This window comes from Balearica regulorum, chromosome 1, assembly GCF_011004875.1.
Source record: "Balearica regulorum gibbericeps isolate bBalReg1 chromosome 1, bBalReg1.pri, whole genome shotgun sequence".
Classification (NCBI taxonomy): Eukaryota; Metazoa; Chordata; class Aves; order Gruiformes; family Gruidae; genus Balearica; species Balearica regulorum.
The window spans coordinates 7839137-7862383 of NC_046184.1; the positions used below are offsets into that span (position 1 = coordinate 7839137).

The 23247-nt window shown below is 44.2% G+C and overlaps 1 protein-coding gene across 10 annotated transcripts in view; it reads right to left on the reverse strand.

Annotated features, from left to right (window-relative positions):
- Positions 1–23247, reverse strand: part of FRMD4A (FERM domain containing 4A) — a 383039-nt gene that overhangs the window by 45258 nt on the left and 314534 nt on the right. For all 10 annotated transcript variants that reach the window (XR_012837828.1, XM_075767470.1, XM_075767639.1 and 7 more), the window contains exons 8-11: positions 23092–23175; positions 15763–15828; positions 15495–15552; positions 13612–13698 (exon numbers count right to left, since the gene is read on the reverse strand). Coding sequence is in view for 9 of the 10 variants with exons in the window: in XM_075767470.1 (XP_075623585.1) it covers positions 13612–13698; positions 15495–15552; positions 15763–15828; positions 23092–23175 (295 nt within the window). In the remaining variant the exon portion in view is untranslated. The remainder of the gene's footprint in view (positions 1–13611; positions 13699–15494; positions 15553–15762; positions 15829–23091; positions 23176–23247) is intronic.

The window sequence follows — 23247 nt, forward strand, 5'->3', positions numbered from 1 at the left end:
TCTGTCCTCGGGTCCCCCGTTGTCATTTATGACTAAACTTCGGCGTGGCACAGAAGGAATTTGAAATCTTTTTCTGAGCTATTGGCAGCTGCTCTCCTTGGACAGTCTTCTCCTGCCCATCCTCCTCCCTTGGACTCTGCTGGACTGTGCCCTGCGCTCCAATCCTTTCCTATTTTATCCTCTCTGCTACCAAACCTCACAGTGCTGAGTTTGTTAACTGCAGCTCCGTTTCCCTCCGATGATTAACTCCAACTGTCCAAACACACAGGGCTCTGGGGAAGCTGTTCAGATGCCCAAAATGTAGGCGTCGAGTGCCATTTTCCATGCCTCGGGGTACCCTGCCTGGCCCCTGGCTGCTGCCCCAGGAGGGAGGGAGCCTGCCGTAGGTCTGGTGCCGTATCTGGCAACCCCAAGCAGATGTCTTGGATCCCCAGCAGTGCTTAAAACGGCATTAGACACCTACATTTTGGGCACTGGAGCAGCTCCCCAGATCACTGCATTTTTGTATTTAGTTTCTTTGTTTTTCTTGGCAGGGTATGGAAGGAGGCAAATCCAGACTCTTGGAAGGGAGGGGGGTGAAAGTGACCCCACAACCTGAGTTTGTCTCTTTTTCCATAGCCCTACTCTCCAGAACATACATGTGAGTTTTACCATTGCTGTAACTGCTCTCCCTTTGCTCCCCAAATATTATTCTGCAGCCTCCCACTCCTTTTGCCCACATTGATCTGAGAGGTCTCACTCTTCCTATACATAAGGACTCCAATCTGCAAAAATGTGAATACCCACAAGAAAGTATCCGCTTTTCCTGTTAGCCGATCACAAACCCCCAGGAGAAACAAAGCCTAAGGTCTCCCTTCAGCCAGACCTCCTAATGTAAGCAAGCTGTTCCCTTCACCAACTGCCCAGCTTATGTATGCTTTCAAATTGATGTTGTTAATTCAGTGACAGATGCACAAGGTGCCATTAGTGGGTCTTCTTAAATGGAAGCATAATTTTTACCCATCAAGATCCTTTTACCGTGCTGGTGCTCGCAACCTTCACTGGGGAATACAAGCCACAGCAGGGAGCTGGTCGTAATTTCAATGGTCTTGCAGAAACACAGTGACAACAGATGCGTGCTGGTTTTGGGGCTAATTTGAGTCAAAGCATCCATGTTCATGGCAGTTTTGCCTCTCCCTACACTGAGCCTGGGTCTAGTTTTGGGTTATTTGGCTTATGATTGTCTTTGGTTGATTTGCAGGGCCGAATCCAATGCCTGCCCTTGTGGGTGGGACAATTCATATTGGCTTTACTGGAGTTGTATTAGGGGCATAGTGACTTTTGCCAGACAAAAGGTACCTTACAGCAGGGACTGGGACAGCATCTCCCCAAACATGCTGGAAATGAGCCTTAGGAGAAAGTCATTTGGTAATACAAGCTGAGCGCACAGTTCCTCTGCCCTTTAGTAGCTGCCTTCACTCAGAGCCCTCAGACAAGGGGACAATTAGTGGTGCTTGTGGTGGGCTGAGTTTCTGTGATGTGGTGGTTTGCCCACTGGGATCTCTTCTGAGGTCAGCAGCCCATTTCAGATCATGCAGCACTGGGCAGCTTCAGATGGGAACAATTTTTGGTAGTGGCCATCATTACAGGCTGCACATGAAATCATTTAATCTTCAACAGATACTTAAGGAAGTCTCTCCGAGACCGGCTTTTGAGCACAGCTGCACACTCGTGTGTGCATGTGAAAGGGAAAGGGGCTACTAAAAGAGGAGAAAAGAATTACCCTTGTTCCTCTGGGGAACGGGGTGGGACTGTCCCCACCATGGGCTCTGATTGTGCCAATAAAACTGGAACCAACACTATCGCTTAAATTTGCAAGACTGCTTATCAACCCACAAACATTCAAGGGAATAATTGTTCCCCGTTGGACCATGTGTACTGTTTAAAATGCATTGGGGTGGGTGGGGAAGCCAGTGCCAGAAATGGCTTTTCTGCAAAGCTGGCAGCCTAGAAGAGGAGCCAGGGGAGAGATCCGAGAGCTGCATGGTGTGCTGCGGAGAATTCAGGTGCAAGCTACAGGAATTTTCTCATTGGAAACCCCTTCCAAGAGACAGGCAAGCTTGCCAGGCACCAGATGTTTGTGACTAGTTACAAAGAGCTGCAGTCAAAGCCCTTCAGACGCAAGCTTCTTTTGTGAGCACACTTGCGGTTTGCTGGCTGCTCCCTAATTAAGCTGAGCCTGGAGAAGGCCCAGGGATCTGCATCCGTTTCAGCCATGTGAATCTGAAGAAAGTTTTTACCATTTTTATTGACTGTGGGGCCAGTGCCGTGGAGTTTGCACACAGCAGGAGGTAGGGTCAGTGTAAGAGCATTTGAAAAATGCCAGAGGCTCCTGATAAAGAAGGGAGGGTGTTTTGTGAATGAAACATAGGGGAGTGTTTCTGGCTTGGTCACTCATGTCCTGGGTGACCTGGACTTCGCTGAGGTGTGGGGAGCTGAGGTGAGGGCCCAGCTAGGCACTGGGCCATGCTCTGTCCCTTTGTGCTCAGCCTGAGTATCCCGTGGAGGGACCATGCCATACATTTGGGAACGCCTGGCAGTAATTTCTGCGTCAAGCAGCTCAGGCACAGGACAGAGAGCAAGGCAGCACTGGTGTTTGGTGCACAGTGCTCTCTAGATTATGGTTCCTAGAGAAACATGCCCAAATAGTACCTTTTGGAGCAATTCTCAGGCTTCACTATTCTGGGGTTGGGGTACTGTGTCCCTGAGACTGTCTTTTGCCTGCTGTGCCCAGAAGAGCTGGGCTTGGCACTGAACTGGGCAGTGTGCACTGTGGCTGGACGACCCTGTGGGGACACAGCGTGAACTGTTTTGCACTGGGTCTATTAAGAACCTGATATAAATGTCCAGGTATTTGGTGTCTCATTTTCTTGCCATTTTCTGTGTGTGTATCTTCCCCTGAAGCACTGAGACAGGGCACAGGCAGAATGGGGTTACTCAGCGACGCACACGCTCTCAGGGGTTTCAGCTATCACACTTGGTGGCTGTTCAGAATCAAACCATCTGCAGAAGTCTACAGAGGATCTACCTGCTGTTTGTCTGCTCTCTTTAGTGACCTAAAGAGGATTTACAAAGGAAATGGTGGTCTGGTTTCGGCAGGGATAGAGTTAATTTTCATCCTAACAGCTGGTATAGTGCTGTGGTTTGGATTTAGTGTGAGAATATTGTTGATAACACACTGATGATTTTAGTTGTTGCCAAGCAGTCAAGGACTTTTCAGCTTCTCATACCAGCCTACCAATGAGAAGGCTGGGGGTGCCCAAGAAGCTGGGAGGGGACACAGCCAGGACAGCTGACCCAAACTGGCCAAAGGGATATTCCATACCATATGATGCCATTCTCTGTATATAACTGGGGGGTTGGCTGGGAGGTGAGGCAGCTCAGGAACTAGCTGAGCATCGTCACTGGGTGGTGAGAAATTGTGCCATTCATCACTTGTTTTGTATATTCTTCTTCTTCTTCTTCTTCTTCTTCTTCTTCTTCCTACTACTACTACTACTATTACTATTACTATTACTATTTCTCTTTTCTGTCCTATTAAACTGTCTTTATCTTAACCCATCAGTTTTCCTTTTTTTTCCCTTTTCAATTCTCTCCCCCATCCCACCAGGGCAGGCAAGAGTGAGCAAAGACTGTGTGGTTGTTTTAGCTGCTGGCTGGGTTAAACCATGACAGATGGAGACAGACTTCTCAGAGGTGCCCAGTGGAAGGATAAGAGGCAATGGACACAGGTTGTGGCAAGAGAAATTCTGACTAGATATATGAAAAAAAACCAACCCCACAATCAGTGAAGGTGGTCAGACACTAGGGCCATGAGTAACCTAATTGAACTCTGAAGTTGAGCAGGAGGTTGGGCTACAGATGTCCAGAGGCCTTTTTGACCTATATTTTTCTTTGATTCTAAGCATCTAATAAATGACCAACTGTAATTGCTGTTGGGCTTACTGACCTATACAGCGTCTCCCAGTCCTTCAAGTCTTGCAGCTTCTTAGATGATTAATGCCTTGTTAAATCATACTATGCAGAAGGAACAATCATCCCTCCAAATGCATGGACTACCACCCAGACTGGATGCTCTGAAAGGCTTCTAGGAAAGGCAGGGAAATAACGTGGCACATTTTTAACAGCCCAAATGCAACCCCTTCCCTCGCCTACGCTATGGGCAAGAGCCAAACCTGGATGACATCCTGATACTAAAACTGGTACTGAACAATGGAACTAAACAATGACAGTATTTTCTCACAGCTTGCATGAGTGCAGCTACAAACTCCCAAGTTTTTTGTTTTGCAGTTTAAAGACAAAACAAACATAACAAAAAAATTCCTCCTTGGAAATGTAATTCCCTCCACTGAACAAACCAGCAAGGAAAATTCTAGGGGCTGTTATGCAGGAGGTCAGGGTGGAGGTTATGAGCAGTCCCTTTTTGGCCTTAAACTCCATGAAAATCACAGCTCCAGCAAAGTCAATGGCAGTTTTGTCCCAGTGATTTCAGTGGGGCCATGGTTTCCGGGCATGGATTTGTGTTCTGCCTCAAGCCAACCCTGCTCCCATCAATCATACCTCTGTCAAACTAGTTAGAGTGAATGAGGAAGGATTTGGTCCAGGCAGAACAGCACCATCGCAGCTCAAACAAATGGACTCTTGTTTCAGGCGCAGATTTACCAAGAGATTTCCGTGGGCTGTCACCTGTGAATTAGTGTGACCCATAGCTGAGGGTGCCCCCAGGTCATGAGATGGGGATACGACTGCACCGTAACCATCCTGCCACACTTCCATTCATTCCTGTATTTCTATTAGTCTGGGGTATTTTTTTCCCTTTCGCTTCCCCAAACAAAAAAATAAAAGGTTTCCTGTGTGATTTGATGTGGGAAACAACCCCACCAATGATCTTCCCAGAGGCTTGCTGTCTTCCCTTCCCCCATGGAATGAGCGAGTGGCTTGGCTAAGTGGGACTTTCAGTGGTCTGTCAGCAATCCCAGCTCACTATCTAATTACTTCTTCCCCTCAGGCTTCAGGAGTCTTTTTTTGCCAATCAGACAAACAATTTCTGGTCCAATTTGAGATCCTTTTTGCTGTATGCTGTTCTCATGGGACCGCATCACCCCAACAAACATTTCTGGCTTGACCAAACAGAAATTGCATCTAGATCTATATAATCAGCACTCTGCATTCATTTCCATTATGGAGAGACAATTCCCTATTAAATTTCAAAAAGTGGTTTATTGGCTCAGAGAGACAGCAAAGCTTCAGATCACAAAGGGAAGAGCCGCTGTTTGGACAAAGCATTATTTGTCTACATATTGCACTGCAACTCGATATTTGTGTCTCTAACTGTATACAGACTAGGAGATCAAGCTTTGACTTTATATACAAGCAAATCCACCTTTGCTGCACATATATATCTGGTAGATACTGTTAGATATTGCATTGCTGTCACCATGCTGGGTCTGTCTAAAGCAATATGTTTACAGAAAACTTTTTTTCCTGATTCTTATAAGTTAAATTTTTCTCCCTTTTATCCTCTGCAGGCAAATCAAAGTGACTAGATCTTCCTGCATGGAAGATCTCTCCTTTCTGACATACTATATTATGTATTAGATAAAGGATGCCCAGCCTATAGCCTATAAATCAGCTGTGGCACCCTAGAATGATTTATGCTGCCCACAAACCATTCCTGCTACTCTCTTTCCTAAGGATCTTTTTGTCTTCTCTAGTTGGCATGACTAAAGTACATCTATCTTGGAACAAAATACAGGAACTGCCATCCCTGTCCCACACTGCTATGACAATGCACAGACATATTAGGTTGTGTGACTAAAAATACTCCTGTGATGCAGGGTGTCTGCATGTGGGGTGCCACAACAGCAGCAATCCCACATACACGGCCATGGGCTGCAATGCCTGACCTTCTGCGCCTCCTGTCCAGGCCACTGACTTAAAGATGCCTCATATTCAAAGCCACTGAATAAGTGAGCCCCTGTCTGGCTTCATCTGGTGATAAAAATTCCCAAGTCCTGGTGAACTAAGAGACAGTATTTGAGAAGGGTGGAGCACACAGGGAGCCTGCTCCACTTCAGAGCCAAGCACAAGTGCTCGAGGAGGTTTCAATCTCACTCCAGATCTCCACCCTAACGCTGGGGCACTGAGGTCCAATTTGTTTCACTTTGTGCTGTCAGAGTGATTTGTCTTTGCATCTTGCTGAAGTTCCTGCTGTGTGCTGCAGAATCATTTAAGACTTGGGTGCTGCTTTTATAGAGAATTACCCTTTAAGACATGAATACGACAAAGCACTTAGAGCGAGGGAGATTTACTTTGATGGGACTACTATATTTAATGGTAGCCATGGGCTTGACTTGGCTGGATCTGTGGATGAGATGTCAAGCTGTAGCCTTTGTGAATGTAAGTTCTTGCACAAAACTCTGCCTGACAGCATCACCACAGTACACATACACTAAACCACCAAAATAGTGCTGGCTTCCTTATAAAACAACAGTGCCTCGGACTATGGATTAATGTTTACAAGCATTACAGTTGATCAAGCTACTTATTTACCTAGATAATGGTAAATGAGCATGACTATTCTATGATTTTAACAAGTTGCTTTGCCTAGACAATCTACTTAGCGGTCTGAGATCAACTCTGTTTGGGAGAGACACTGAAGCAAACTTTTACCAGCTTACAAGAGAAAAAGTGGTGATCATGACCTGTTAATTCATTCTGGTTCAACCATGGCAAATTCCATGCAGCCAAACTCCTTCTGTCCTGTTCCAAGCTACAGAGCCCTTGTCTCACTCCAACAAAGTTATTCTGTAGGTTAATAGCAGTTTCTTTCTCTGGCTGCTGTGATTTATGCAGCCTGCACCCATACCCAGCTCCTACAGCTGTGCTGTTGAATACTGGTTATGGGCCAGATGGTGAATGGGATTGGGAACTGGTTGAGGTTAAAAGTGACATCTTTTTTTGGCTGGGTTATGCTGAGTTCTGATCCCTTCTCTGGAGCAGTTTCCTTCCCGACCACACAATTATACCAGCACGAGTGAGGAAGGGGCCCAGGGGAGGAAATGAGCTGTGGTGGCAGGACTATGATGGGGGAGGAGGGTGGTGAAGGCCGCTTCAGCTGGTACTGCTGCCAAAAGAAATGTTCACTGAATGACAGCCCAATGGCATGTCCGGCCAAATCCCATGGAAATCCTCAGTGTCAGGGACAAAATCCTGCTTTCCAGCCCAATGTGCTCTGACCTGATTTATTCATCTCCCAACGCTCTTGGCAGTTTTTTGGCACAGTGAAACACAGTGGTAAGGCATGGAGTGGTGGGTGCTGAAAGGGGAGGAGGCTGGTGCTGGGTAGTAGACAACCCGAATCGAGGGCAAACAGCAGCAAAAAAGGTGCTAGTGAGAACAGGCTCTCCTGCATAACAGGGGTGGAATAAGACATTTTGGCAGGGGAAGTTCTTAAACTATGGCTGCTCTTCAATAGTCACAAGTCTGGATCTTACATTTTGGTGTGGAAGGAAATTGGGTGAGCAACCTCTCTCCATGAGAAGAAAGAGCATGGTAAGGAACCTCACTTTGTATATGTCTCCCTCCTCCAGTGCTCGACATTTCCAAATAGTAAAGTAAGACTGAATTACTGCACTATAAAATGAGTTGAACCCGCCATGACCTGAAGACTGGTTCAGTTTACAGCCAAGTCCATAATCCAAAAAGCATGAAGGATCGGCGACGGGAAGAGAAATAAAAGCACTGAGCAGAAGGAGTCAGCAGGTAGTCCTTAACAGTCAGCTAATCACGGTGAATAATTTATTACGGCAATGCCACTGGGACTCCAATAGCTTTTAAACCAGTATTTCCTGGAAATGTTTTCTGCTCCTCTTGTATCATTTGTAAATTTGAAATCCTTTATTTCTGTCTGCAATGCAGATATGTGCAAAAGTCTTAGGAAATGATGCTGTTCCAAGAAGAGCCCAATTAGACACGAGTCCAATACGTTGTCTCTGACCCCACTTGATTCTGGATGCTCTAGAGAAAGGCCAGCCCTTTCTGAATACACCCTGTGGCTCAGTGGCATGCCAGTGAGAGGAGTGTTACGCATGCTCCATGCCTCTGACAACAGAAACCAACCTGCTCCCAAATCAAACACCCTCCTTGAACATGAGGGTTTATAACCCCTCCCAAAATACTGTTTGAAAACTCTGAATGGAGGATCACACTTTTAGTCCTGTCTTTAACCCTTCTGTGCTCTTGATCTCTATTGTATCATGTGGCAAGGAGTTATGCAAGTGAATCGGACTCCCTTTAACTGATCTGAATTTAATCTTTCTTTTGCCTGACTGTCCCAATGTTCTATGATCAGTCAGGACAGAGACCAATTTGTCAGCTTCCTCCTCCCCATCGTTCACTACTTTCTACACATTTCACATCAATCCCTACTTTATGGGGTTTTTTTAAGTTACTGGTCTGTCATTCCTTCACCACAGGAAGCACAAGTTTAACCACTCCATCAATGCAATTACTGACTTGATGGTGCTTCATTATGCCCTAAAGCAGAGAGAATCTCTATTTGTTCTGCAATAAAGCAGCCCTTAATTAGGCTATTGCTTCTCCTGTGTAAATATCTCATTTTGCCTCTGGAACTGGGAAAGTTCACTCTATCTCTCGCTGTTTGGAAAAGGCCAAGTGACATCACACAGCAATCTTTCACTTTCTGGACACAATTAATTTGCTGATTACTTTGCTTAGGCTGTTGACAAGCAGGAGATGTCTCTCTGATCAGACACTTAAAGCTACTGATTTTACTTGTGCTTTGTATTGCTTGGCAGGACAGGTCCAACTCAGCTCTTGTTTTTACATGTTTAAATGGGAGGTCAATCTGTTACCATTGCTTTGGATTTACAACAATACTACAAATTAAATTCTTCTGTAATGAGAATTCCTAGAGCGTTGTGGAGACCTTATGGCAAGGGACAGAGTATTTTCATAGCGTGCTTCATTTCATCTCAGAGAAAGGATAACACTGGGAAGAAATGGCAGAAACTGATGTTTGGCTGTCACAGGGAAAATCTTCGACAAGCTACATTCACAGCTGAATTTTGGGATGCCTCACATATTATCTTGTTTCCAAAACTCTTTCTTCTCCTTGGGTTCTCTTCAGTCAATCAGAGAATGCAAACACTGATAAAGTTTATGAGCCTGAGAAAAAAGGCCCACTTTAAGTTTCACTGCTGCTGGCCTTCTGTGGAAGAAAATGGGGTAACACTAAGTAGTGGCATTTCTTGCAAAGCAACCAATCACTACCAGACTCTCCTTTAAGGTCATTTTATTTTTGGTGATAAGTTAAACAGTTTCTCTGTCTGTTCATTGGCCATATGGAAGTCCTTTGGCTGACTTTGTTAATCATTCACTTTTCAGCTTGGAGTTAATTGTTTACTAACTGTTAAACTGTGTGCACTAAAAGATGCCTTTGGGCTCTTAAATCAGTGGGAATTTCTCACTAGAACAACAGAGACATGCATAGTGCTACTACAACTGCTTGGGCATGCAGGTCTCACAGCTCCAGGCTATGCCGCTTCTATTTCATGTAGAGGTCTCTTGGGATGGAGTGGAGTTACATCCCTACCTGCTGGTTAAAACGAACACACACCACTCACAGACAATATAGTCACACAGGGGGGCTGCAGTACCTTGCTTTTTCTTTCCAATCACTCTGCAATGCAAGAAAAGAACTCCTAATGACCCTTCTCTGAAAACGAAGGGTTTGGTCACTACAGCCTCAGTGGCTTGTGGGAGTGGTGCTGGCACATCCCATCTGAAGACCTGGCTCCAAAGAATTCACTTTCGTTCATCATGAGTATTGGATGGTGCTGACCTAAGATGGGTAGAGCCCATCAGGACACTGACTCCTTTTTGATGTGCTTTTTCAAGGCACACTGAGCCTTGAAGGACCTTTTCTCTTCACAGGGAAGAGTTAGTAGAAGCTAAGTCTTAACTAACATAGAGGGAGATGAATTTTGCCCATCCTGAATGCTGTGTGCTGCTGCTACAAAAATGACACTGGTTCTGCAAGCCACTACTAAACTTCCAGAATGCCTCAGCATATGGTTAGCAGGACAGCAGCCATCTTTCCACACTTGATACTCCCTTCTTCTTGTTCAGCTGCAGTGACAGATTTTGTGAAGTATACCAAAACTTTTGCATTTATTTAATACCTAAGAATGAACGGCTGTCAGGTCATAACTGATACAGACCAAATCTGGGTTTGAACATGTAACATTCAAGAAGAAGCCTTTGGCAGGGCTTGCTGAGTCTGTGAGCTAGCCCCTGAACATACAGAAGACTGATAAGCCTCAAAGTGATGGCTTTGGGTAGCTTCAGGGCTTCCACAGAATTCAAGCATAGGCAGGAGGGAACATAAAAATAGAAGCACAGAGTCACTTTAGACTCTGCAGCCCACCGCAAGCTGCATTCCAGTTTAATAGCCCTGCATTCCTATCTGAACCACCTCGGACTAGGTGCCAGATACCCATCTCAGCTGCATCCCCAGTAATGCTGGAGGACTTATGCCTGAGTGAGAATAGCGCAAGTAAGATCAGGTTCTCACCCTGTGTCAGCCTCAATTCTCCTCTCCGGACTCATCCAACTTGCTGACAAACCTAGTTAGTTTTCTAGAGACACATGGCTGATTTACTCCAGCAATTTAATAAAAACGTGGTTTTGACTGACTGCTAACGGGATCGCCTGAGATGATAGGCTCAGCTGCTTAGTGTGGGTTGCAGTTTTACTTGCAAACACAATAAGCATGGAAATCTATCTAGGATGACATAATAGGAAAACATTACAACCTCCCTTATAAGACAAGCAAGGTTTTTATATGCATTTAATATAAATGTCTTGGTTTCAGCTGGTTTCTTGCTACAATTTTCTGCTTGTGTTTCTTCCAGGGAGATTTATTTTTCCATTGTAATTTTTCAATTTGTTTCTGGAATTGGCAATGTGCAGGAACAAAAGAATAAAGATCAGAAAAGACATAATCTCTTTTCCCCTTCCCCCCTAATTTTACCTTGCAGAAAGTTCAGTAAGGTTTACCCCTCCCCTTTGCACAGCAAAGACTTGAACGAGCCCATGCTGGTATAGTGAAATGAATCAGATACTATGGTAAGCTCCCAGATACCAGGGTTATCAAGTGCAATTTTACAATCTAATTAGCAGAGGATTAAACATCACACCTTGCTGGGGGAGTTGAGCTGCTCTCGCCAGAGGCGTTTTACCACCTGTGTAGGGTAAAGAAGTCTTTTTACTTGCTCTTCAGAGGGTAAAAGAACACGATGGCGAAATAACGAAGCCTCAGCCACTCTGTCCAAGTCCTGTCTCTGATTTAGGTTGCACATTTTGGAATAGCTCTGCCAATAGATGGGGTTTGCAAGCATCGTGTAACATAGAAATGCTCATCTAGGCTGTCTTTTCACTGCTGTGTGGTCGCTGGATTATGGCAATGGACAAATTCTAGCCCGGAAATTCCTGCTCTCCCTTCCCACTCAACCTTCCCTCCCAGATTTATGACCGCTTCTGCTAAGCCACAGACGTTCTCAGTGGTTTATACATAAGGCAGTACCATTGGTTTGGGTCTCCTGGATTTCATACATAATTTGCTGAGAGAAAAAAAAAATTCCCAATAAAGAGAAAACTGGCACCCTATTTTTTAGGTTACACTGCAGAAAAAGGGTAGGAGGTACTCCTGATTTGATGGGCAATGTGAGAGCTAGAGGTAGGCTAGTGGGGACACAGAGAGGCTGGCCAAGATGCTATCAAGCTCTAAAATGAATACTACAGACCAGATCACCCTGAGCGGCTGAGAAGAAGAGAAAGTAGAGAAGCTGAGAAAGGAGGCTTGACTCTTCTAGTGGAAACAGCTGTCTTCTCTCACAGAGAATACTTGACCTCTTTTCTTCCTTCTTCTGATGCTCTCCACCAACCCTCTTATCCCATCAGGGCTGATGATAAAAATTGCTACAGCTTGTGAATGGCTGAGTCCTGTCATGGCAGGGCATTATTTTCCTCCAAAGAAATGTTTCTATTACTAAGACTGACTTCTGAAGGCATCTTTTAAAGACATGTCTTCCCTGGGGGGTTGGCACTAATGGAGATATGTGGGTGCAAATACCTAGCCTAGGCATGTTTTAAACTGTCATGAGTGAGTATGGCTTGCCCTGCAGGTAATGATTGATCCCAAATAGATCTTAGAGCACAGATGCTCTGTGAAGACCTCCTTACTCCCCTCATCCTTTCCTTCAGTGAATAAAAAGCTAATCAAGGCACCTGTTTCCTACTGCCTCCTTAGCAGTTCTGTTTTCTACCAAAACCTTGATTCTAGTTTGTTTTAATAGAAGATGCTATCTGTGAGCACCAGGCAGTGTCCAACTTGAATGTGATCAGAGGAGGTGAAAGGAAGGGAAGGAGGACCTTGGCACAGAGACAATGCAAAGAGAAATGCAGTACATTACTTCAGCGTGGAAGCATTTGCGTCCATAAAAGAGCTGCTGGTTGCTCCAAATCATCCAGTTCTGCAGCCTGCAAGCAAGCCTGAAACCTTGCCTCCTGATGTCTCCATGGGTTTGCAGTACAACAAATACTGTTGCTAACAGACTGTGCGTGCCCACCTGCAGGGCATGTGCTCAGAGATAAGCTTTTTTATCTTAGATGGCATCCTAGGTAGGAAAATCAGAACACATGGGTCCACCTAAGTAGGATGAGCTCACGGGATCAAAACCTTCCTCCTCCCAAATGAACAGGACATTCCTGAGCTGGATTTCTCAAAGGCAATTTGGAAGGACTGAGACAAATCCTGGTTTTCAGATGCACTGAAAGCCTCACAAAAAATAGTAATAAAGAGACCAGAATGGCTAGTCATCACTGACCAAACTCTAGTTTTGTGATCAGATCTATGCATGCCATGCCTTGAATGAGAACAGTTTCAAAGTAAAGTTTCTAAACAAATCAGATACCAGGTACAAACTTTTTAATGCCTTTTTTTTAAGGCATGTGATAAAAGTCATCTTTCCCTGCTAGCTTGTCATTAACTCTTCAGTTAGTGAAATTGTTGCTGATTAAATGTAATGCTGCTCCTGGGAAAACCATGCAATTTTTCTTTTTGTAATAAGTGGAAGAAGCTTTCCTGTCCCTTCTTCCCTCTCTCAGATCATTTATGGCTTGACAATACATTATCAAGGGTTGGCTGAGCACCCTCAATCCCACCGTAGCCAGTGAGGATGGAAGGTCTCCATCACCTGAGAGGATCAGTTCTTCAGTTCCCATTTATGTCTTATGAACCACACACAAAAAAAGGTGGAAGTTTCAAGATTAAGTGATGCTTACTTCCCCCTCATACCACAACATTTAATAAATTAAGAGCTACTTTTGCCCATTAATTCTTTGCAGACACTCAGACAAGTTTGGGAGAAACTTAACATCCTTCAAAATCACATGAATCAATGCCAGCATTTGGCATACATCACACCCTCAAATCAAGCTATGACATGTGTGGCAAGCCCAGACCTTGATAGAAAAGTAAACACTTACCTTTCTTGGTTTCACTTTGTCATGGTAGTCATATTGAAAAATCCCCTTGTAGCTAAGTCCTAACCACCAAGGAATTCCCTGCTTGTCCTGGAACAGAAAACAGAGGGAGTTACATTGAATGTGATGGACAAATGCTGGATATTTCCTACGTTGTTATTCAAGGTGAAGATTTGTTTCTAAGCAATATCTTCGAATGTCACGGGTGCTGTTAAATTTACCCCTGCTGAATTTCCTCAAGTCACAAAGCTCCATGGTGTTTAGGAGAGATCTGTTTCACTTTTGGCCATGATATAAAACCATTTAAAATGCATCGCATGTGATCAAATTACTCAAAATGCTGCCAGGGGAGGTGAGGAGGTTTGACATGGGTCCCTTGTGCAGTGGTGCATCCTCTTTCTCTTCCCTGTAAATTATTCAGTCTGAACACTCAGAGGTTGGAGAGGAAGAAAAGTGAATCACCCAGCTGACTTGAATTATGTGGAGGGATTTTAGCATTAATCTTGAAAATGCAGCAGTAATGGGATCTGAGAGCTACCAAGTGATAAGGTCTGACAGGCTCAGACCCAACTGCTTTGTGTCTGAGTGTGCAATAAAATGGCCTTGTGGAGTAATGGCTGATATCTGATACCAGCCTCTTTGCAATTTACCGAACTGGAGTTCTCAATGAAATTACATCTGTTCTGTTAACATGATAGAGAATGGCAGGATAAACCGCAGCAAAACCAAAGCCCCCACATCAGGCAGAAGCAAAAACTATTATGTGCAATATTTGCTGGCTCATTGCGACTCACTGGTACTTATTGATCATGGGGAGTTCACTGGAATAGCTCTCAAGTGTTTGCAGGCCTGAACACCCAGACCAATCCACCAGATCTTTTTTGGTCTAGAGTAGTCCAAGAGATCTGGATGCAAAAGGTGCTGGAGGGATCCTGCCCTCTGGCAAAAGATGAGGCTAATGCTTTTCGCAAAATGCCTTGCATCTTAGCAAGAATAGACTAGAAACGCATCTCCCTGACCAGGTACTGTCAGATATTTGTGTTTTTATGGTACCCCATGTGTGCAAGACATTACAGATGTATGAAAAACCATATGATCTGTGCAAAGAGATAATGATGAAACACATCAAAACTTCAGGGGTGATAAATGAGGAAATATGCTCTGAGGAGTGTGAATCTAGCTTTCTTTATAAGTTTATTGATTTCTCTACTTAAAAAAAATACCCTATACAGCTGGTCAGGCAGGGAAATAATAATAATAATATGAAACTAGAAGATCTGGTGATAAATCATTAAACAAAAAAAATTAAGGATTTCATGAATACCTGAATGAAATCCACATAGTTAGAAGTGGAGAGCTGTTTGGGGAGGGGGATGTATTATCTCTTGAGTATGGGACAATGATTTGGCATTAAAGATATGTACTATATCTGTATCCATCTACCTATACCTCAAGTGAAGAGAGCTGCAGTCTGCAAGTCATGGCTGGCCCTAGTTAGTTGTTCATGGATCTGCCGGCTGGGAAAAGTCTGACCTCCTGGAACTACAAAATGATTTGAAGCATCGAGTCTGCCAGCGATGTGGCTGGCTCATCCCTATGGTGCTCGTTCACTGGCATCACCAGAGCTTGCGGCTGCTTGTGGGCTGAACAGCTCCAGCACAATAGGACTCCAAGAGTTTTATCTCCAAGAACAGGATTTTCCTTTTTGGAGCTGTATTTACCAAACATTCACTACACAGTTGAAATAAGTTTATTCTACCACAGGAAGTGAAATGAGACTTTAGAAGCAGTGTATTGTATTCTGAAAGCAGGATGGCGATTTGTACCTCTCTCCCTCCCTCTCCAACAGCTTAATTCAATAAATGACCCTTTTTTGTAGCACGTACCTTTACTGCGTAATAATGCACTCCATATGTTGGGAGGGATTCTACAATGCTCATGTAACTGCAAAACAACACATAAGAGAATAACATGTCTGAGAAGCTGAGAGGATGATCTGGGGAAAAAAAAGCTTAAATAAATAAATAATCAAGTACAGAAATACTTAAAGCATTAGATGAGATGGGAGACGTAGTTACACATTGTATTTACAGTCCAGTGTAAATATTTCCTGATAAAACAAAGGTCACAAGAAGTCACTCTTATTTCACTTACTTCACAATTGCTTGACCTCTTGTCTGACCATTTAGTTTCTTGTAATGTTCAATGACTCGATCCTCACTGGAAAGGAAGAAATGAGATATTTTATATAATGGCAGTATCATGACTAAGAATCTTGCTAAAAGGTGAAGAGATACTTCTGTTAACACAGCTACTGACTGATCAAAACGATGCCAAGCAAAAGTGTTAGATGAAAGGATTTGATGCAGCCCAGGGTAAACAAGGGGGACTCACAGACTGAGAATAAAAAATATTTTCTAGGAGTTGGCTTTCTGCAAGAACCTTTTTTACTCACAAACATGGTTACTCTGTGTACAGACTTTACCCTCTCTGCATTACTTCCCTTGTCTACAAATGATGCCCATGATACTACATTGTGTGGGAAACAGATTGGAGCTGCTCAAGCTCTGCTTTGCTCTAGCTGGTGCAACTTCTTTCCAAGCCCAACAAGTTGTCTAAAAGCTAGCAAAGCTTTCAGAAATTGGTGGCCAGTAACAGCTCTAAGCCTCACAGATTACTCCTCACTGCAACGGCACAAAACCATGTACAGGAGCACTAGTGGAAGTCTGGAGAAATCTCTCTCAGCAAGGAGTTAAATTCCTCATGTAAACAGAGGCAATGTCTATAACCCCAGGTTAAACAGTGGCAAGGCACTCAAACTTGGGTCCCTTTACTGTTAAAGTACTGATGTGCCTCTGCATACTTCTGGGTTATGCTAACTTGCATTCCCCCCAGGCAACTCCTGCCTAAGCACTGGGAGTTAGCACGGGCCAGGGCCCATTCCCAGCACTGCTCTGGAGATGAAGACAGTATAGACGGACACTGTTCCACACCAGTGGGCCTCTGTGTCAGAGAACAGTTCTGGGTGTGTTTGATAAATGCATGTTGAGACATTCACCTATACATGGTAGAGATGTAGCATCCAAAAGTAGATCAGTATGACCCAAATGACAGACTGAGAGACATCTGTAAGTTCACTTTTAAAGAATCTCTTTCTGTCTTCTCCAGTGAATGGGTAGCAGGAGAGCACAGAACCAGACCTATTTGATGCAGTGGGTACAGGGTGCTGATTGAGGCAGTGACAAATTATGTGGGTAAAGGAATGGTCCAGTTCTGCCATTAAATCCCTCAGAATAATTTTAATGCTTAGAAAATTATCTGTAAGCTATAAATTCAACAGCTATGAAACCATATTCATCCCACTGATCCAAGCATGTACCACAGATGTTATGGGCATGCACATGAAGGCAGAGCCCGGGTCTCCTGCCATGATTATCATAAGCAGGATTACTTTTGGAGCACTAACTGAATTACATGAGTGTTCAGTACTGGAAGATCTCCAAAAAACATCATTCTTAATAAAAAAGATAGACAGAGAGTGTTTACAGCCCTTTGAAATTACCTCTTAAAACCACAATTACATGTGGATGCAATTCCTCTCTGTCTCAAACAGGAACAAACCAGGAGTGAGTTCTCCAAAAACAATGGAGTTTCTCCAGTGGAAAATGCTCTTAGCTTTGGTTTCCACTCTGTGCCATTTATTGTACAGATCAAGCTTTCATGTTGATGCCATTCAAGGAGAGGATAGATGTACCTACAGGATGATTACCTAATGTGATTCCGGATGCACTCTGCTTTCTTACAAATGATTATTATAAAATAATGGATATGTTCCCAGACCATACCCCTTGGGTAGGGAAGCCAATCGATGGCCCATTTCCTTCAAAAGGACAAATCAGATGTCAGGGAGCCTTCCTGAACAGTGGGATGAATACAGTTATGTTCTCAACCCATACTAAAAAATGTGCGATAGTCCAGGCTCTTTATACCTCCATTGCCTTGTTAGGATACTAATCTTATTTTCCATTGTATAATGTTTCGAGGTCTACATATGTCAAGTGCCAGACAAGTATCATCCTTGTTTCTACTTTTGGACAAAAAAAAAAAAAAAAGCCTGAATTATCAATCGTGACATGAATATTTAATAGTGGGATTTGCTGCCTTTCACCTTTCTACAACACTGAGCTACTTACACTTTGAGGAAAGCAACAGATACTCCAAAGCACAATTCATCCTGACAGCAAAGGGAGCTGAAGGGCACCTAGCTCATATGGAGAGGTCTACACTGAAGAAATGTTCATGATCAGATGAATCCCACCCCAGCTGCATGACAGTTGCTCATCTAACAGTTTTTTGAACTTCCTTTTCATTCCCTGTGCAAGGAGGATCATCCAGCACAGAGGTCACTTTCTGCCTCCAGCTCCGGGACAGAGGAATAAGCCCAGCATGTGCCAGGGAAAACAAGAAAAATCATTCACGGGTCAGAAGGAGCATTAGCAGAGCTTATAATGTTCTCTCCTATCATTTCAGCTGTTCATCTCTGAGCGGCTGCCATGCTGCTATTGACAGCTGGGAGAGTGCTGGGACACTGCCTGGACCACCAGCTGACATCTCCTCTCCCCCTGCTCTGGCAGTGACACAGAAACTCATTCATAATGCAGGGCTGACAGAGGATGCCTAACTAATGTGGAGACACGGAGGCTGCTGAAGCACTACCGTCTGTTTGCCAGCTCATAAAACATTCCCCCCAAAGCTGCAAAAATTAGGACATGGATGATGTCCTGCAGCAGACAACTCTGATAAAGATCTTTAGAACTACCAAGAATCCCTCCTGTCCCAGCAGCTTACAGAACTGGACGACAGACAACTTGCAAATGAATGCAGGGCCAGAGTTTCTTATCATCAGATCCAGATTTTCAAAGGTAATTGTTTTCCCCCTGTCTTCCCAGCACACTGAGCTGTTTTAAATAGTCATCCACTCATTGCTGCACCTTACTGTTGTTCTGTTTCTAACCTTTGTCCATTTTGTGTATATTCTCAAACTTACTAACATCTTTATTTGCAGTCCTATGCTGTCCCACTGAAGCCAGCAGAGCATCTCTTGGGCCAAAGGGACCAAGAGCAGGATCAGAGCCTTAGGTCCATGTTGTATTAGAGAAACTAGTAATTTTCAGATGATATTTTCAGAGGAGAATTTTCTGGCAATGCTAATACTTTAGGTTGCTAATAACAAGCTTGCATTCAAAGTCTGTTGGAACCTGGGAGAAGTCTATCTTCCCCCTAGTCTATTGAAAATCCCATTCTGGCACCCATTTTTGTGCAGTTTCATCTCCTCCTTGCATTCTTACTGGCAAACTAGTACTGGGCTGGCTTGCTAGGGAGGATCTGAATTGAGATAAAATGCAATGGCAATGGCTAGAAAGGAGTGCTGTGAACTAATGCAGGTTCTCTCCTGTCTCACTGTGATTAGTTTTATGTCTAAAATAATAAATACTGTCAGTTGTTTCCATGCATGGGCAAGAGAAATCAAAACTCAGGGCCCCAGTTCCTGGACTGTATGGGAGGACCAGAAGCTCAGCTTTCATTTAAAAGAAAAAAAAAAAACACAAAACCCCAATAAATTCCTTGCTTCACCAGTAATAAGTGATGCTAAGAGATGCTTGAGAACAAGATGTGCAACTGATTCTTCTTAATCTGTAGAGAGCTTGATGATATAAAAACTACAACCTTCATCTTTGTTGTGATGTCTACAAACCTCCGGGAAGAGGTTACAGGGAGGGGAAAGGCCTACAGCAAGGGTATGTAACCAGGAGACTCCATGAAGGTGGAGCCAGAGGCACCAAACTATGCTGATTCAGCTGTCACTACATCTAAGAAGCCAGGAGTCATCCCACTGGTCTTACTACATTTGACAGGAGCAACAGGTGAGGCTTTTTCATGGTGCGTGATGGAAATGTTGTATTATTTCACCCAGATCTATCATAGTATCTTGCTGAAAGTATTGGTATTTACTTGATTATCTATTTTATCACCTCTTAGTCCATTTCAGCCTATACAAATGTAGCACAGGGTTCTTTTGTTTGTTTTAAACTAACTAGAGCAATTAGCATCCTACCCCTCATGTTTTAAATGTTTTAAATGTTTCTTTTCAGAGCTGGAAATTGACTTGTTACTGCTAATGCTGAAGAACTGCAGCATAAAACTCACTGCACACAGAAAAGAACAGGATGAATATGTATCCTATAAGTAATCTGCATGAGATGCAGAAGTGTCAGAAAACAGTTTTAAAAATCTGCCCTCTTAGATCATTGAAGTTTGATCTGTACTTCAGAGGCTTTTAATCTGAATGACTAGCAGCCTCTTCTTGAGAGCACTCAGTGTTTCAGAGGGTGTTTATGAAAAAACCACCATTAAAAAATAATGAACTGCTGATATATATGAGGTCTCTGAGACCTGGTTACTGAAGTGAAATCACAAGGGAGTCACAGGACTGTAGCCACTTGTTTTATTACCTGATTGGAAACAACCAGCTGGAAACAACCAGCTGGAAACAACCAGTCACATGAGAACTCCCACAAATTTATGTACAGCTGCAAGAAGTGCTGTACCTTGTGTATAACTGTAAATACTTGCATTATGAGCATGCGGTTTTTACATGGCTCTTTTTGCTTCAGGTGACTGAACATAGCCCGAACCCAAGGAGAGGATATCGTCTTGAGTGCCATCATGCAGCACGTATAGGACAACCAGGTGATCAGGCCCAGTCAGCATGGGTTTATGAAAGATAGGTCCTCCTTGACTAACCTGATCTCCTTCTATGACAACATGACCCTTAGTGGATGAGGGGAAGGCTGTGGATGTTGTCTACCTGGACGTTAGTAAAGCCTTTGACACCATTTCTCATAGCATTCTAGTGAAACTAGCTGCTCACGGCTTGGACGGGCATATTCTTTGCTGGGTAAAAACCTGGCTGGATGGCCAGGCCCAAAGAGTTGTGGCGGATGGAGTTACATCCAGTTGGCAGCCGGTCACAAGTGGTGTTCCCCAGAGCTCTGCACTGGGGCCAGTTCTCTTTAATATCTTTGTCAATGATCTGGGCAAAGGGATCAAGTGCACCTCCAGTAAGTTTGCAGATATCATCAAGTTGTACGGAAGTGTTGATCTGCTTGAGGGTAAGAAGGGTCTACAGAGGGATCTGGACACTCTGGATCGATGGGCCAAGGCCAACTGTATGAGGTTCAGCAAGGCTCAGTGCTGGTCCTGCACTTGGGTTACAACAACCCCATGCAACGCTACTGGTTGCTGGAAACTTGCCCGGCAAAAAAGGATCTGGGGGTGTTGGTCGACCACCAGCTGAATATGAGCCAGCAGTGTGCCCAGGTGGCCAAGAAGGCCAACAGCATCCTGGCTTGTATCACAAATAGTGTGGCCAGCAGGACTAGGAAGGTGATCGTCCTTCTCTGCTTGGCACTGGTGAGGCTGCACCTCGAGTGCTGTGTTCAGTTTTGGGCCCCTCACTACACTGAGGTGCTGGAGCGTGTCCAAAGAAGGGCAATGAAGCTGGTGAAGGGTTGAGACCACAAGTCTTGTGAGGAGCGGCTGAGGGAACTGGGGTTGTTTAGCCTGGAGAAAAGGAGGCTGAGGGGGGATCTTATTGCTCTCTACAACTACCTGAAAGGAGGTTGTAGCCAGGTGGGTGTTGGTCTCTTCTCCCAAATAACAAGCAAAAGGGCAAGAGGAAATGGTCTCAAGTTGCACAAGGGGAGGTTTAGATTGGATATCAGGAAAAATTTCTTCACCGAAAGGGTTGTCAATCACTGGAACAGGCTGCCCAGGGAAGTGGTTGAGTCACCATTCCTGGAGGTATTTAAAAGACCCGTAGATGTGGTGCTTAGGGACATGGTTTAGTGGTGGACTTGGCAGTGCTAGGTTAATGGTTGGAATTGATGATCGTAAACGTCTTCTCCAATCTAAACGATTCTATGATTCTATGAGAGTGTCTTATGGACAGAGACAGTCCCAGACTTCATTGTGATTTCCCAGCAGAAGTCCTTAACATAGGCATGCTGACTAACACTTGCCAGCAGTGGGGGCAGACAGATTCTGATGGGCAGACGGGGCCTGACAGGCAGCCTGGGTTGTCACTGCTTTCCTGTGTATGGATACCATCACAGGCCACTGAAGCAAAGGCTATGTGGGCACTTGAATTAAAGACCTCAGTCCATGTTGCTGCTCAAGGGTCAGATTTGCCTTCCCTGTCCATGGCTACTTGTTCCCACCACTCCTCTGGTGGTGACTTCAAGTTTGAGCTACAAGTTTGTCAGTCACACCAGGTCGCTGATCTGGCTGGAAATGCACTTTTTTTTAATGTGGATTAATTTGTGCAAAAAGGAAGGTGGTGCTCTGAGCAGGGAGACCATTCTGCTTCCAGTGAAATGGCAGTCTACATTTATCAAATTTTCACAAACATTTGGTTTGATTTTTAGACAGAAACACCAGGAGACTGTGATGACCCACAGCTTTTGTGTACGTGTTCCTAACCTCAGCTTGGCATTCTGAGTCTCTCCTGATGTGCTCAGAAAGTGATTAGGAGATCTCACAGACTAGCTTGCCTACAGCTTGACACTAGGTACAACTAATTCTGGTATTGTAGTCATGCTAGGAAAAGTGGATGGCCTTCCTGGCAAAGGGAAGAATTGAGATAATAAACTACAAACTGATTGGTTTCCCCGTGCCATCCTCAGATTACCAAGATGCTGAAATTAAAAGAGTAGCAGATAAAGAAGTTCACTGCCACCCCCAGGCTTACAGCCTGATGCTTTAAACACAAACATGAAAGAGGAACAAACAGATAATCAAGTGAAAGCCTCTCCCCATTAATGACCAGTCTTTCCCCAAATTCTTTCCTATTTGCACAGATAAAAGGGATAGGCAGGGTGGCACAAAGAATCTATGTGTGGGGCATACAAAATTTAATTGTGACTCTGCTTCTGCCCTGGATTTAATTTTCAGTGCAATAAAGATAGAGCTCCACCTCCAAACGTCACCTAGTTCATACAAAAGGAGAAATACATCTCTTTTAGCTCAGTTTGCCATACAGAGACAACTTGCAAGATGAAGCTCTGTCACTCAAAAATAATACAGAGCAGTGTAAAACGTTGACATTTCAAACTGGGAAAACTTTGCACAAATGCAAAGTGCTGGGAAAAGGAAATGGCACATTAGGCCTCTTGATTTCATCAGGACACTTGCATATGTACAGTGAATTTGCTGGCCAGGTATTACTGCAGCCATTCTGCAGACAGGGAAACTGAGGCCCATGGTGGTAGCTCTACTTGTGTTGAATCATGCAATGAGTCAGTGACAGACCCCGAGCTGGAAGACAGGAGTCCCTGCATCCCAGTTCCACTCTCAGATCACTTATTGCCAGAGCCAGGTCCTGCCTAAGACACTGCAAAGCTGCTCAACAGAATGATACGTTACCAGTAAGCGAGGGAAGGATGCTCCTTCAGCGCTGGTGTTGGAAGGGCTGGCAGCTTCTTTAATTCATTCCTTACAACTTCATTGCTGAAAGAGAGTTCAAAAGGAGGATCAGGCTACAAGAAAACAACCACAATATTTGATATGACCTGACCTAGC